This window comes from Trichosurus vulpecula, chromosome 2 (genome assembly GCF_011100635.1).
Source record: "Trichosurus vulpecula isolate mTriVul1 chromosome 2, mTriVul1.pri, whole genome shotgun sequence".
In the NCBI taxonomy this organism is placed as follows: domain Eukaryota; kingdom Metazoa; phylum Chordata; class Mammalia; order Diprotodontia; family Phalangeridae; genus Trichosurus; species Trichosurus vulpecula.
This window is the reverse complement of record NC_050574.1, coordinates 440,462,231-440,477,939: the sequence shown is the minus strand read 5'-3', so window position 1 is coordinate 440,477,939 and position 15,709 is coordinate 440,462,231. Positions and strand designations below refer to the sequence as shown.

The window sequence follows — 15,709 nt, the reverse complement described above, 5'->3', positions numbered from 1 at the left end:
ACCTAGTGACTTGATGAGAAATCAAGATATTATAAAACAGAAACAAAGGAATGAAAAAGTGGAAGACAATGTGAAATATCTCCTGGGAAAAACCACTGACCTGGAAAATAGATCCAGGAGAGATCATTTAAAAATTATTGGACTACCTGAAAGCCATGATCAAAAAAAGAGCCTAGATATCATCTTTCAAGAAATGATCAAGGAGAACTGCCCTGATATTCTAGAGCCACAGGGCAAAATAGAAATTCAAAGAATCCATCGATCGCCTCCTCAAATAGATCCCAAAAAGAAATCTCCTAGGAATATTATCGCCAAATTCCAGAGCTTCCAGATCAAGGAGAAAATAATGCAAGCAGCCAGAAAGAAACAATTTGAGTATTGTGGAAACACAATCAGAATGATCCAAGATCTGGCAGCCTCGACATTAAGAGATCGAAGGGCTTGGAATACGATATTCCGGAGATCAATGGAGCTAGGATTAAAACCTAGAATCACCTACCCAGCAAAACTGAGTATCATGCTCCAAGACAAAATATGGACTTTCAATAAAATAGAGGACTTTCAAGCTTTCTCAGTGAAAAGACCAGGGTGAATGTGTATGTATGTATATATCTATATATATCTATCTATATCTATCTATATCTTCATAGCATTCAAAGGTCATAGATGCAGGGGTTCGCAGAAGGCCATTTAGTCCAATCATCTTATTTTGCAGATAAAGAAACTGAAGCCAAAGGAAATTAGAGGCAGAATATGGACTCAGATCCTCTGAATTAATAGCAAGAAATGAAACCAATGATTTACATACAATTATACTCAGGAAAAGAAAATTGATGGGTCAGATTGAGATATGTAAAAGATGCCCAGACATAAAGAGGCTCACCATTGCAGGGAGAAAAAAAAAACACAAAATTTTAGAAAATTGGATCAAAAAACCAAGAGACTAACTAAAGAACTAAAAAGATCTGAATGGAATCTACCTACAATACAGAAAATGCTTCCATTAAAAAAAGCTTTTAAAGAATAGTTCTGAGGGCGGAGCCAAGATGGCGGCTGGTAAGCAGGGACTAGAGTGAGCTCTGTTACCGAGTCCCTCCAAAAACCTAAAAAAAATGGCTCTGAACCAATTCTAGAACAGCAGAACCCACAGAACAGCAGAGGGAAGCAGGGCTCCAGCCCAGGACAGCCTGGATGGTCTCTGGGTGAGGTCTATTCCACACGGAGCTGGGAGCTGGGAACGGAGTGGAGCAGAGCCCAGCCTGAGCAGCGTGGACCATCCAGAACAGAAGCTGGGCGAAGGGGGCCCTAGCGCCCTGAATATGTGAGCTGCGGCAGTTACCAGACCCCTCGACCCACAAACACCAAAGACTACGGAGAAGGTTAGTGGGAAAAGCAGTGGGAGTGGAAGGAGTTCGCAGTTTGGCTTCCAGCCCCGGGGGCAGTGGAGGTGGGGCAGCTACAGCTGTTGTTAGTTCCGGCTCCAGGCCCACCTGGTGGGAGGAATTAAGTGGCGGATCAGAGCAGGGGTGCACAGCCTGCCGAAGATCTAAGCCCAGTTCGGGTTGGGTGTTCTTGGGGGAGGAGCAGTGCGGGTCTGACAGAGCTGGCACCTCCCCCCCAAACGTGGAACATAGAACTCGTTATTCTACAAGCAGTCATACCCCACTGAAAAACTCAAGGGTCAAGTTAGTTGGTTGGGAATATGGCCAGGCAGCGAAAACGCGCCCAGATTCAGTCTCAGACTTTGGATTCTTTCTTTGGTGACAAAGAAGACCAAAACATACAGCCAGAAGAAGTCAACAAAGTCATACAGCCTACAACAAAAGCCTCCAAGAAAAACATGAACTGGTCTCAGGCCATGGAAGAGCTCAAAAAGGAGTTGGAAAAGCAAGTTAGAGGAGTAGAGGAAAAATTGGGAAGAGAAATGAGAAGGATGCGAGAAAACCATGAAAAACAAGTCAATGACTTGCTAAAAGAGGGGAGACCCCCAAAAATACTGAAAAATACACTGAAGAAAACAACACCTTAAAAAACAGACTAACTCAAATGGCAAAAGAGCTCCAAAAAGCCAATGAGGAGAAGAATGTCTTGAAAGGCAGAATTAGCCAAATGGAAAAGGAGGTCCAAAAGACCACTGAAGAAAATACTACTTTAAAAATTATATTGGAGCAAGTGGAAGCTAGTGACTTTATGAGAAATCAGGATATTATAAAACAGAAACAAAGGAATGAAAAAATAGAAGACAATGTGAAATATCTCCTGGGAAAAACCACTGACCTGGAAAATAGATCCAGGAGAGATCATTTAAAAATTATTGGACTACCTGAAAGCCATGATCAAAAAAAGAGCCTAGATACCATCTTTCAAGAAATTATCAAGGAGAACTGCCCTGATATTCTAGAGCCACAGGGCAAAATAGAAATTCAAAGAATCCATCGATCGCCTCCTCAAATAGATCCCAAAAAGAAATCTCCTAGGAATATTGTTGCCAAATTCCAGAGCTCCCAGATCAAGGAGAAAATACTGCAAGCAGCCAGAAAGAAACAATTTGAGTATTATGGAAACCCAATCAGAATAACCCAAGATCTGGCAGCCTCGACATTAAGAGATCGAAGGGCTTGGAATGCGATATTCCAAAGGTCAATGGAGCTAGGATTAAAACCTAGAATCACCTACCCAGCAAAACTGAGTATCATGTTCCAAGGCAAAATATGGAGTTTCAATAAAATAGAGGACTTTCAAGCTTTCTCAGTGAAAAGACCAGAACTGAATAAAAAACTTGACTTTCAAACACAAGAATCAAGAGAAGCATGAAAAGGTAACCAAGAAACGGAAATTGCAAGGGACTTACTAAAGTTGAACTGTTTTGTTTACATTCCTACATGGAAAGATGATGTGTATGATTCATGAGACCTCAGTATTAGGGTAGTTGAAGGGAATATGCATATAAATATATATATATATATATATATATATATGTAAAAGAGAGAGAGCAGACACAGGGTGAGTTGAAGATGAAGGGAAGATATCTGAAGAAATTAAGGGATGAGAGAGCAACATACTGAGAGAGGGAGATAGGGAGAGAGAGAATGGGGTGGATTATCTCACATAAAGGTGGCAAGAGGAAGCAGTTCTGTGGGAGGAGGGGAGAGGGCAGGTGAGGGGGGAATGAGTGAACCTTGTTCTCATCAGATTTGGCCTGCGGGGGAATACCATACATACTCAGTTGGGTATCTTACCCCACAGGAAAGAAGAGGGAGGAAGATAAAAAAAAATAAAATAAAAGGGGGGGATGATGGAGGGGAGGGCAAATGGGGGTGGAGGTAATCAAAACAAACACTTTGGAAAGGGGACAGGGTCAAGGGAGAAAATTCAATAAAGCGGGATGGGTTGAAAAGGAGCAAAATGTAGTTAGCCTTTCACAACATGAGTATTGTGGAAGGGTTATACATAATGATACATGTATGGCCTAGGCTGAATTGCTCGACTTCTTATGGAGGGTGGGTGGGAAGGGAAGAGGGGAGAGAATTTGGAACTCAAAGTTTTAAAATCAGATGTTCAAAAAAAAAAGTTATTGCATGCAACTAAAAAATAAGATACACAGGCAATGGGGCGTAGAAATTTATCTTGCCCTACAAGAAAGGAAGGGAAAAGGGGATGAGAGGGGAGAGGGGTGATAGAGGGGAGGGCTGACTGGGGAACAGGGCAACCAGAATATAAGCCATCTTGGAGTGGGGGGGAGGGTAGAAATGGGGAGAAAATTTGTAATTCAAACTGTTGTGAAAATCAATGCTGAAAACCAAATATGTTAAATAAATAAATTTAAATTAAAAAAAAAAGAATAGTTCTGATCCACATTCTTATAAGAAACAATTAGAAATACCTAATTCATCCAATAAATGTAATATAAAATATTAATTAAAATATATACATCCACATAAGTTAGAATCAATATCAATTTATTAAGTACTAATATGCCTGGCAATGTGCTAAGTTCTAAGGATAAAAATAGAGGCAAGACAATCCTTGACCTTAAGGAGCTTACAATCTAATGAGTGGGACAATACACAAACACATATATACAGGATATACAGGAAATACTTAAAAGAGGGAAAGCACTGGAATAAAGAGGGGTTGGGGAAGGCTTCCTAGAGAGGTTAGATTTTAGTTGGGATTTAAAGGAATCCAAGGAAAGTCAGTGAGAACGAGAATGTTTCAGGCATGGAGGAAAGTCAGAGAGCATGTGGGGAGCTAAGAGATGGCTTGTCTTATCTGTGACTAAGCCAGGACACCAACATCACTTCATTGAAGAATATGTGGTGAGAAATAAGGTATAAGACTAGAAAAAGGAGATGACTGTGAATGCCAAACAGAGAATTTAGTATTTGATCCTGGAGGCAATAGAGAGTCACTGGAGCTCACTGAATAAGTGAGGTAAACATGATCAAAACAGTGTTTTAGGAAAATCACTTCAGTAGGTGAGTGGAGAATGGATTGGAGAAGGGAGAGACTTGGTGCAGGCAGGTCTACCAGGAGGCTGTACTCTACAGTAATAGGAAAGGTAGACAGGATGGGGAAGGGAGAATTTAAGGGGGAAAATAATGAACTCCGGAGCACAGGAAACATGATATTCTCCCAATATTCCCCTTTAGTCAACTTTAAAATCAAATTTTGAAGTGGTATAACCAAAAAATGGGTGGGGGCAAGTTATCTTTCCAGCCCAAGACAACTTAGGAGGTTGGAAGAAGTCTGTGACACTGGAGTGGGGACCAGACCAATGCTGCCCCAGGTGACAACACCTGTGGTGGACTTTGGAGTCAACTGTGACAGCTGCAAATCAGAACTCTCAAATCAGAGATGGTCTAGGGCAGAAAGGGTCACTAGCACTTGCAGATGGATAGGAGAAAGGGATCTAGCAATATCAAGAGAAGAACTAGTGCTTGAGGCTGTAAAGGACGAAAGGCTCTTCCTGGGTAAAGACCAGAGCACAGACCAAGAGAGCAGTGATCACACCTCTGCCCAATCACACCACCTTGGAATAACCAAAAACTTACAAACCCCCCCCCCCCAAAAAAAACTAGCTGTGAAAACAGAGTGAAAAAGCCTAAAGTTTGGGATAAGTCCTCTCCCCACCCCCAGGTGAATAAGCTGAATTTCAAGTTCAAAGCCTGGAAAAATGACTAAAGAACAAAAGAACTAGATCATAAGAAGCTACTACGGTGATAGGGAATTTTAAGATGTAAAATCAGCAGAAGATAACTACATGAAGATAGCCATAAGCAAATCCTCAAAGAAAAATGAAAATTGGGAAAATAGTATGGCAGAAACTGGGGTTAGACTGGTATCTTACATCATATACCAAAAGAAAGTTCATGTTGGCTTCATGATTTAGGAATAAAGACTGATACTATAAGCAATTTGGGAGAGAAGGGAGTAATTTACCTGTCAGATTTATGGGAAAGGGAAGAATTCATGACACAACAAGAGATTGAAAATTAAACTGGATTAAATGGAAAAGTTTTTGTACAAACAAAGCCAATGCAACAAAGATTAGGAAGAAAGCAGAAAACTGGGAAAGAATCTGATAAAGGCCTCATACCTAAAATATTTTGTATATACAGGGAACTGAGTCAAATTTATAGGAATACAAGTCACTCCCCAGTTGAGAAATAGTCAAAGGATATGAATAGGCAGCTCTCAGAAGAAGAAATTAAAGATATCTACAGGCATACAAAAAAATGCTCTAAGTCACTATTCATTAGAGAAATGCAAATCAAAACAACTCTCAGGTACCACGTCTTTCTTGTCAGGTTGGCTAACATGACAAAACAGGAAAATAATAAATGCTAGAGAGGATGTGGGAAAACCTGAACATTGTCACATTGTTGGTGGAGTTGTGAAGTGATCCAGCCATTCTGGAGAGCAATGTGGAACTATGCCCAAAGGGCTATAAAAATGTGCATGCCCTTTGACCCAAAAGGGATCACACAAGCGGGAAATGGACTAATATGTACAAAAATATTTATAACAGCTCTTTTGTTGGCATTAGAATTGGAAATCAGGGAGATGTCCATCAATTGGGGAATGGCTAAACAAACTGTGGTATATGAATGTAATAGAATGCTATCATGTTATAAGAAATGAGTGACAGACAGACTTCACTAAAACATGGAAAGATTTATATGAACTGATGCTGAATGAGAAGTGTAGAACCAGGAGAACACCCCACACAGTTACAGACACACGGTATCTGTAAGGACTAACTTTGATAGACTTGGCTCTTCTCATCAATGCAAGGTTCAAAGATAGATCCAAAAGACTCATGCTGGAAAAAGGTATGCACATCCAGAGAAAGAATTATGAAGTCTAAACGCAGATTGAGGCAAACTATTGGGCCTATATCAGATTGCATGCCATCTTGGGGAGGAGGAGAGAGGACAGGTAGGGAGAGAAAATTTGGAACTCAAAAACTTGTGAGTATTCCATACTAAAAATAAAAAATAAAAAAAAAAAGAAAAATGAAAAATGGACACAAGCTCAACAGGAATGACTGGAGAAAAGTTAAAGAGATAAAAGGAGTAACTGGGGCAAGAAAATTATGAAGGGAATTAACAGCATGGTTACAGACAGAAAAATTCACTGAAGAAAATTGTTTAAAAATTAGAATTGGGCAAGTGGAAGATAATTCAATGAGACATCAAGAAACCATATTACAAAAGCAAAACAATGGAAAAAATAGTAAGAGATTGGACATTATATTTCAAGAAATTATAAAGGAAAACTGAACAGAAACTGAAAGAGATCCCAAAACGAAAACGCCCAGGAATTTTACGGCCAAATTCCATAGCTCCCAGGTGGGCCAAAGAGAAAATAAATCAAAAGCAGCCAAAAAGAAATCATGCAAATACTATGGAATCATGGCCAGGATCACAGAGTGTTTAGAAGTCACACTGCTGAAGGAATAGAGGAGTTGAAATTCATTAGAACAGACATTATAATTAAAGCCATCAGAGGCAATGAGATCACCAAGGGAAGATAAAGAACAGAAGAGGGCTCACAACAGAACCTAGAACCTACATTTAGAGCATGTGATCTGGAGGAGGATGCAATAAAGGGGACAGGGGAGAGAATGGTGTCCCAAAAACCTAGAGAGAAAAGAGTATCAAGGAAGAGGAGTGAGCACTGAGAAAAGACCACTGGATTAGGCAACTAAGACATTATCAGTAACATTGGATAGAGGAGTTGGGGAAATGAGAAGGTCAGAAGCCAGATTGTGGCTTAAGAGGAGAGAAAGTGGAGGCATCTATTGTATACAGCCTTTTTGAAAAGTTTAACCAGGGAGGTGGGGACGGGGGGGGGGGGGTGGTAAGATAGATGATGATAATGAGCAGGAAAAGAAAGATTAAATGAGGATACTTTACTGAAAGGCACAGAGGTTAGCCTTGTTAAGTAAAGTCACATCATCATGTGAGACAGGGATGAAGGAGGAGAAAGTGGCAGAAGTCACCTGAGATAAGAGCTGACAAAAAGAAGGGAAAATAGACAACTCCCAGTGAATGGCCTCAATTTTTTCTGTAAAAATAAGCAAGGTTCTCAGCTGAGAGTGTGGGGGGAGGGAGAGTTGATCAAGAACTTAGAATACGATTGCCTAGTAACAGTGAGGTTATATAAGTAATTTTGTAGTGGATCAAGTCAGAATGGTTGTGTAATTTCCTCTACCTTCATTCAGAAGTATGGCTGGTAATGCATGATATAAGGGGATAGGGATTCAAGAGAGGAGGAATATCTTGAGGTAAAAAGGTGAGGAGCAAGGTTAAAAGGACTAATCTGGGCTGATTCCACCAAACTTTTGAGATATTGACTCCTTGTCTCAATAATGTTTGTAAGTACATAAATACACACACACACACACACACACACGTGTGTGTGTATATATTTATTATTATAGATGAAATCAATTATATTGCAATGGTACAATAAAAATTAAAAAAAAAAAAAAAAACAAAGTTCATGGAACTAGGTTAAGTATCTCTGCTCTAAAAGATCTGTTGGTTCTATGGAGCCAAAAGATTGTGTGTATGTATGTGTGTATTTTGAAGCTTAGAGATTTTTTGTTTTAGGGTTTGGGGTAGGAATGTGAGAACAACAAAACCTACTACGAATGTATATCTGGTCTGGTTAAAAGCAATCATTTTTATTAATGCTAAATTATATTCATGGAAAATTAGTAAAAATGACAAATGATCCCAATTCCCTAATTTGATGAAAAATATTGAGTTAAAGTTAAGCTACACTGGGAAATTTGTTTTCCATGCAAGAAGAAAAATGTACAGAAAAGAGAGACTGATAGATTGAAAATTCTTTCAAGGTTGTTTAATTTCTACACTGCCTAGACAAGAAAAATCTGTGCACAGGGACTTTGGCAAAGTGGTCTGTTCAATCTAGAATAATCCAGATGAAACACGACATAACTTTTCCATATAACAAAGTTTTTTCTCACTTCTCTAAACATTTCTCCCTCTGAAGCTTTCAGAATTCTTCCAAATCATGTAAGCAAATCCTGACAACTTAATGCAGTTAAGTCTTTGCTGCACTTTCATCATTTCCCTAAGAAAATGCTAATAAGTGTTCCATAATTATTTATCATATTATCAACACCTTAACTTAACCTACCTTAAATGCCTACCGCTTAAGTAGTAATGTCCTAAATACTGTACTGACTGTCATGGCTTTATTGAATTGGATATTTATTGCACATGCGAGCTTGTGTGCGTGTGCGTGCGTGTGTGTCTGTCTGTCTGTCTTGAGAGAGAACACCCAAGTTGTGTACCTAATTCAAAAAGATAAAGACAATAATTGTTTAAATTACTTCTAGCAAATACATGTAGGAAATTAAGTGCTCAGTAAGTCTTTTGATAATGATCACAGGAAGGGCCTTTGTAGGATATATCTTGAACAACTCCTTTATTTTACACAAGAAAATAACTTAGTAAAAAAATTTAGTTCTTTGGAAAAATTCTCCTAAGTCTAAGTACATAATTTACATCAATCAAAAGAAATTTAGCTATTTCCTTCCATACTATGTGAAGAAATTTAGCTATTTCCAAACAACTCTTCCCCTTCAAATCTTCCAATTCAAGAAACAATTTTATTGTATTGATACAAGTTAATGTTAATGAAGAGAATGAGAAATTCAATGAAAGACAATGCAGCCCTTAAAAACATATTTTCCGTTAAAATTTAATTTTTACTAAAATATTTGACATATTTCCTAACACGGCTCTTGGTATATATTAGTCCCCTGAAAATCACATTGTCCTGATGATCCAGGTCAGATATTTTTCTGTGACAAGTTTTTTGTTGCTGTGATAAAGGATCCTAAAATTCTCATTTGTGAATATTTTAGTCCTTGGCTAATACATAAACAAGTAAATCACCTAAATTTCTAAATTGGCTTCTGAATTGCTAATACAAACTCCAAAATTAGGCACATTTAAGAAACTATACAAAATAACAATTTTATCTGGAGGTAGGGAAATAGAACCCAAGAACCTACCTTTAAACTAGACTCATAGTCTGTATTCACTTTGAACATAAGCCCAAGTCGTAAATGAATTTCCTTGGCTCGACAAAAGCTGGGATCAACATAAAGCACCTCCTGAAATGCTTTAATTGCCCTGAAATAAATAGACATAAAAGATATCACTTTTTTTTTTTGCAATTTACTTGCATGTATTTGCTAAGGAGTACAGTATAAATCATATTTTTTACTACATACCATTTTTAACTCAATAAATATTTGTAGAGCACCTACCTCATGCAAAGCACTGCTCTGGTCACTGAGTAGTTATTGACAAATTCAAAATTAGGTCCCCTGACTCCAGATCTAGCTCTTTATACTGGACCTTGCAGCCTCCTGTTTAGTTATAAACTATGGTGTTTACAAAAAAGTACCTTCAGCCCCATACCCCTCCCTACAGTAATCTGAAGAGGAAAAAAATCCTTACCTCTTCATTCATATAAAATGTTGATCAAATATCTTGCAAAAGGTTTCTTTGGAACAAGGAAATAGAAAGACTAGTATATGCAGGTGACAGAAATTGTAGTCAATGTGAAGATACTAATTGCCACTTCCGGGAGAAGTATCATTCTCCAATTATTTGGTTCCTTTTTCATTAAATGTCTAGAGAAAATCATTTAGGGACTCAAGAAATTTATAGAAACTTAACTGTTTTCCCAGGTGTTTTTTCTTCTTCTTTTTAATCATTGCTCTAACCCATCTCTCTCTAACGTGTTTTAAAAAGAGAACAGGAACTAGCTTATGCTTACCGATGCTTCACTTGAAAGCTCTTGGGGGCTGCTTTTCTGTTTCCATATATCACAAAGGAGAAGCAGTACAGTGCAGGGAGGTCAAAAGCAAGGATTAAAACCAGGAGACCTTAATGAATGACTTGGCTAGTCATGGGGCCCTGGGAGAGTCACTGAAGGTCTCTGAATTTAAGCTTCCCCCCTCTACAATGAGGCCAACAACAAAACCAGTCAAACAAGAAAAGGAATGGAAAGTATTTGGCAAATCTAAAGCATTTTATAAAAATATGTTATTAGGCCCATTTGAGTATAATAGGCATAAACTAGATTTTCTTTTATTTTCTTTTGTCCTTTTTTAATGGTCTAGATAATAATTAATCTCTGTGAGCTCAAATTAATTTACCCTGAGGACAACATATGGGTCAATAGTCTAAGCACTGCATACCACCAAAATAAATACCTCTACAGAGCTAAACACAAGATCACTTGAGTATTCCTGGTGGCTCAAATGAATAGGGACTAAAGGTTAAAAAAAAAAAACTGCAGAGAATAGAAAACAGAGGAAGAGGAGGAGACCAACAGGGAAGAGAGAAAACAAAACTCAAATGAAGCAAAAAGTAGGTATAAAATTTAGAGAATCACAATTTCTGGGTGATAAAGGACCTTAATCTACATCTAAGTCTAGCCCATACAATGAATTTGTTTCTTAAAATTTAAAACAACACAGCTACAAAACATTTAACAAGTGAACGTTCAAACGTTGCTTAAGTATCCCAGAACCTGGCTATGGAGCCAATGCTAGTTTTTGACATGGATAATTTTTTAAGACATTTTCCTTATATTATGGCCTGAATTAACTCTTTCATTTTTATTATTTATGCCAGGGCCAGCAAAAATGAATCCTTTTTTTCCACACAACCTTCAAATAACTAAATTGCTATCCAATCTCTCCAAAGTCTTTGGTCCTCCAGGCACAACATTACCAATTCTTTCAACTATCTTTCTCTAGTTCTGCCATTACCTTCTCCTGTTAATGAACTTTAAAAGATTTTTGACTTAGTCACTTCAGCCACTTCAGGGGATGAAATTAATCTGAACCACATGATTTAAATTTGCCCAATTAATCCAGGTTTGTGCTATACTTAGGGTCTACTTTGTCACTCTGACAAAGAAAAAAGAAGTAAAATAGTTGTTCATCAGATCGGCCTACTCTCTGTCACCACTAACTATTATACCCATTCCAGGAATAGGTATTACTTAAAAAAAAAATGTTTTTTTTAAATGAGCTCATTCTGAGCTTTGGGATTTCTGCTGTGTGTTTTTTTTAAATAATACTGAAACATTCTTACTAATTCACACTCTATTACTTACGCTTGTTTCAGTTGTCTGTATGTCACCTAAAAATCTCAGTTGATGAGATCCTTGTGCATGTACAATAGTCTCTTTTAGATGGAGCTCCTTTTTGCCTCATTTGGTCTAGCTCTCTTGGAGTCTTCAAAATTTAATTCTTTAGAGCTTGCCATCCCTCCTGGGCTAACTTCAGTTGCAGATTATTATTCCTTTGAACCATCTGAAATTTGCTCTTCAACAACTTAGGGGACATGTCAGCTTATTCTAAACTATCTTCTCTTTATCTATTCTTGTGGGGCAGGATTATGTTCTTCTTTTGTTTTTCTATGTATCCCACAGTATCTGGTGCCCAATAAATGTTTGTTGAATTGAAACAGAATTAGACTCTCCATCATTTCCACATTCCAACAACTGCTTCTCCCTATTGACAAAAATCAGATCTAGAATTTTCTATTGTTTCTTGAATTTAAAAAAAAATGCATACTTTTGATGGCTTTTGTTTATATGTCATTTACATATGGTCCACATTTTTAGATGAGGAAATCATTAACTGCAGCTATGTGGCACAGTAGATAGAGTGCCAGGCCTTCCAGAGCTAAAATCTAGCCTCAGACACTAGCTCTGTGACCCTGGGCAAATTGTTTGACCCCATTTACCTCAGTTTCCTCATATGTAAAAGGAGCTGGTGAAGCACTCCACGATCTTTGCCAAGAAAATACCAAATGGAGCCACAAACAGTCAGACACCACTAAATAACAACTTTCTTTTTGGTACAGCAGATATCCAATTAAGATGTTCTATTTACCATGACTTTATATCAAACTTGAGATACAATTAATGAACTCATCTATTTCCTCTTTGTATTCAAATGATCTACACTACCTTGCAATTATAGTACCTCTATAATGTTTCACCCTTCTGGTTCCTGGATTTCTTCATTAAGTATAATCTTCTAATAGTCTGTGTTCCCCTATCCCAAAGCGGCCTGATATCTGTATCTCATTTCTCTCGAGTAAGACATGCCCTGATTCATGGGCAGTAGCTAATGGGTTAGCTACATGGATGCCAACGTGGAAAACATACAGACAACTGAAACAACGTGGAAAAATCAAAATTGGGAAATTAATGGTAAACAAGTTTGGGGCAAAGAATTGTGGGAAGATATATGGTACATGTCTTTGGTTACTAATTTGTCAGTTTTTCACATAGATGCTCATGTGGTCTTCACTACACCAGAACATGAGTACAATGCACATGGTGATCGACTAGCTTTTCAGATTCCTACTGAACATATTGTCCATGCTCTGATACCAGCTGATGATTCGGCACTAGAAAAAGGGGCCCACCAAACAGCTGGCCATTTAGGGGTCCAAGATCGAGGTATTAGTATTGCTCATTCATTGTTAAAACAAGTAGCAAAGGAATGTTAAATATGTCAATTGGACTAGCAAGGGGAAAAGTTCCAGCCCAAATTCGGCAGATAGATTATACTGGACCACTATCCCAAATAAAGGATATAAATTTACATATATTTGTGTTGGCACATATTCAAGTGTACTAGTGGCTTGTCCTTGTAAAAATGCAACTCAGAACCACAACTGAAAAACTTTAGACATTATAAGTCTATATTATGGAACCCCAATGAAGATTCAAAGTGACAATGGGTCACATTTCAAAGACAATGAAGTGGAGAGATACTGTATTAAACAATATGGGGTGGATATATCATGTTACACATTACCCACAAGCATCTGGGTTGATAGAAAGAATGGATTACTGAAAGTTAAGTTCTAATAATTTCTATCAACATCGGAAAGATAATTTGTTCACTGTTTTACGTAATTTGAATAGTAGACCATTAGGATGAAGTACACTGCTAGCTAGAATGATGACCCCAAATATGCAAATCAGAAAACAGCAAATAACTAAGGTCTCAAATATTGAGTGTTGGACAGTGAGGGAAGATGTCCCACCACCATGTCCAAGAATACCTGGTTCAGCAGGATATCATTTACATTATTTAGAGGACTTTTGGTTGGATAGAAAAGAGGTAAGAAAAATCTCTACTGGGATATGTATGAGAATCCCTAAGAATCATTTTGGACAGATAGTACCTAAATCAGGATTAGCAGCTCGAGGAAGACATGTATTAGCCGGAGTAATAGATTCTAATTATCAAGTAGAAATTATTGTGACACTCCAAAATTTGGGTAAAGATCCTATAAGGCTGTGTAAAAATGAAAGAATAGTTCAAGTGATTATTATTCCTTGTGAAACCATACCCACTGTGAAGACTGACCTCCTTTTAAAATAACTAGTAGAGGAAAGGAGGAGTTTGGCTCTGACAGAATAAAATTGGCAGCTAAAGTATGGGTAAAACTGAAGCTACAGCATGTTCCAAAGGCTGCAGAAATTATAGCACAGGGAAAAGATAATACTGTAGCTGTTGTTTATCCAGGAGGAAATGATTATCAAATTGTATCCTTGACTCATATATTCTATTGTGAATGATTGTTTCCTTGTTTCTTTTTGGATTTATGTCTGTTAAATTTGTTTGCTAGATTTGTTTCCTGCAGACTTAGTACCATTCACCTGGCAGATGTCTGATCACTTAAGCTGGATGTCACCCCAGGACGTGTCCATGACCCCAATGTTTCACCTCTGGACCTGGCATCAACCAAGCTCCAAGCTTCGGAAGTCAGCTAAAGAACTGACCTCTAGAATGGGACTCAACCTCTTGGGACAGCGACAGCTCTATGTCCAATTTCAGCAGGAAGAAGCTGTCGAGGAAGAGATCTTCACCCCTTACCCCAAGATTTTGAGCCCCATTCGTTCGAGGGGGGAATGATGATATTGTTTTATATGCTTATTTTGTGTTATCCCTGTTATATTGTTGTAAAGTTCTACTGACACCAGTTATCCCAAAACTACTGATTGCCCCACTGACCTATGTAATGGATAAGAAAGATCCTGGGGCCAAATATAATGGTAATTTAAGTTTGAAGATATTTCCCACCCATTAATAGGCCCATATGACCAGCTTATGCCACAGGAAGCCTAATTCATATGTGGTGAGAGGACCTTGCTGAGAGGAAAAGGAAAGTGTGGCACAGGAAATACTCAGAGAGCAGTGGGAACTGAGGGAGAGAGCAGATGTGTCCTAACAGTGCTGTGAGTGATTGTTGGTGGCAAAGCTATACTTATTTGGGATATTTGAGGTGCCACTAAGGAAAATCAGTATTTTTTTTCCTTTTCAGACAAAATCAGTTTTCTGGGATGTTGCCTTTAAAAAGTCAGATTGTATTCTTTCTGAGAACTTTTATATGGTCAAATGCTTAAGTACTGAATCTACAACACTACTGTGTTATGAATATGCATGCTATTAAGCAGTATGGGTGCTACATTCCTGTTACTAATGCCTAGGTATGCATTTTGAGCAATTTTTTTGACTCATCCATAACAATTTCTTTTAAAAATTTCCTATTGAGTCAGTCCAGACACTTGCTCGTGACAGAAACGTGGATAGTCTGAGTTCAAAACTTATGGGCAAGTCACTTAACCTGCCTGCCTCAGTTTCCTCATCTATAAAATGTGGGTGATAATAATAACAGCTAATTCCTAGGGTTATCCTGAGGATAAAATGAAATAATATTTGCGAAATACTATATAAATACAGGTTATTATTACTGTTGTAGTTACCATGACTTACATATGGACCGTAAATCCACATCTGCATGATGACCTTAGATACTTGGGTATTCAACCCCACCTACTTTATGCCTCTCTGGGATTTTCTTCCTGAATCTCCTTGATTTTCTTTAAGCTACCTGTCTCTGTTCTAGTGAGGAGTGAGTTCGTACCTTCATTTGGAATGTCTTATGTGTTATAGGAATCCATAAGTGTGGACTCACAGATATCCTATGTGTTCCAGTGACTTGAACTGCTTATTAGGATTACTGTCCAAATGAAGAAAATGCAGCAGGAGACATATATGACTCACCTAAACAGGTTATATAGGTTCTGAAAAGGAAATCAACATGATTTGAAATAT

General features: G+C 38.0%; 1 protein-coding gene across 5 annotated transcripts in view; it reads right to left on the bottom strand.

Annotated features, from left to right (window-relative positions):
* KDM6A (lysine demethylase 6A) overlaps nucleotides 1-15,709 on the bottom strand; it is a 276,748-nt gene that overhangs the window by 128,258 nt on the left and 132,781 nt on the right. For 4 of the 5 annotated variants that reach the window (XM_036742806.1, XM_036742808.1, XM_036742809.1 and 1 more), the window contains exon 6: nucleotides 9,557-9,677. The exons of the other annotated variant lie outside the window; for it this stretch is intronic. In XM_036742806.1, the coding sequence (XP_036598701.1) occupies nucleotides 9,557-9,677 (121 nt within the window). The remainder of the gene's footprint in view (nucleotides 1-9,556; nucleotides 9,678-15,709) is intronic. 5 annotated transcript variants of the gene reach the window in all.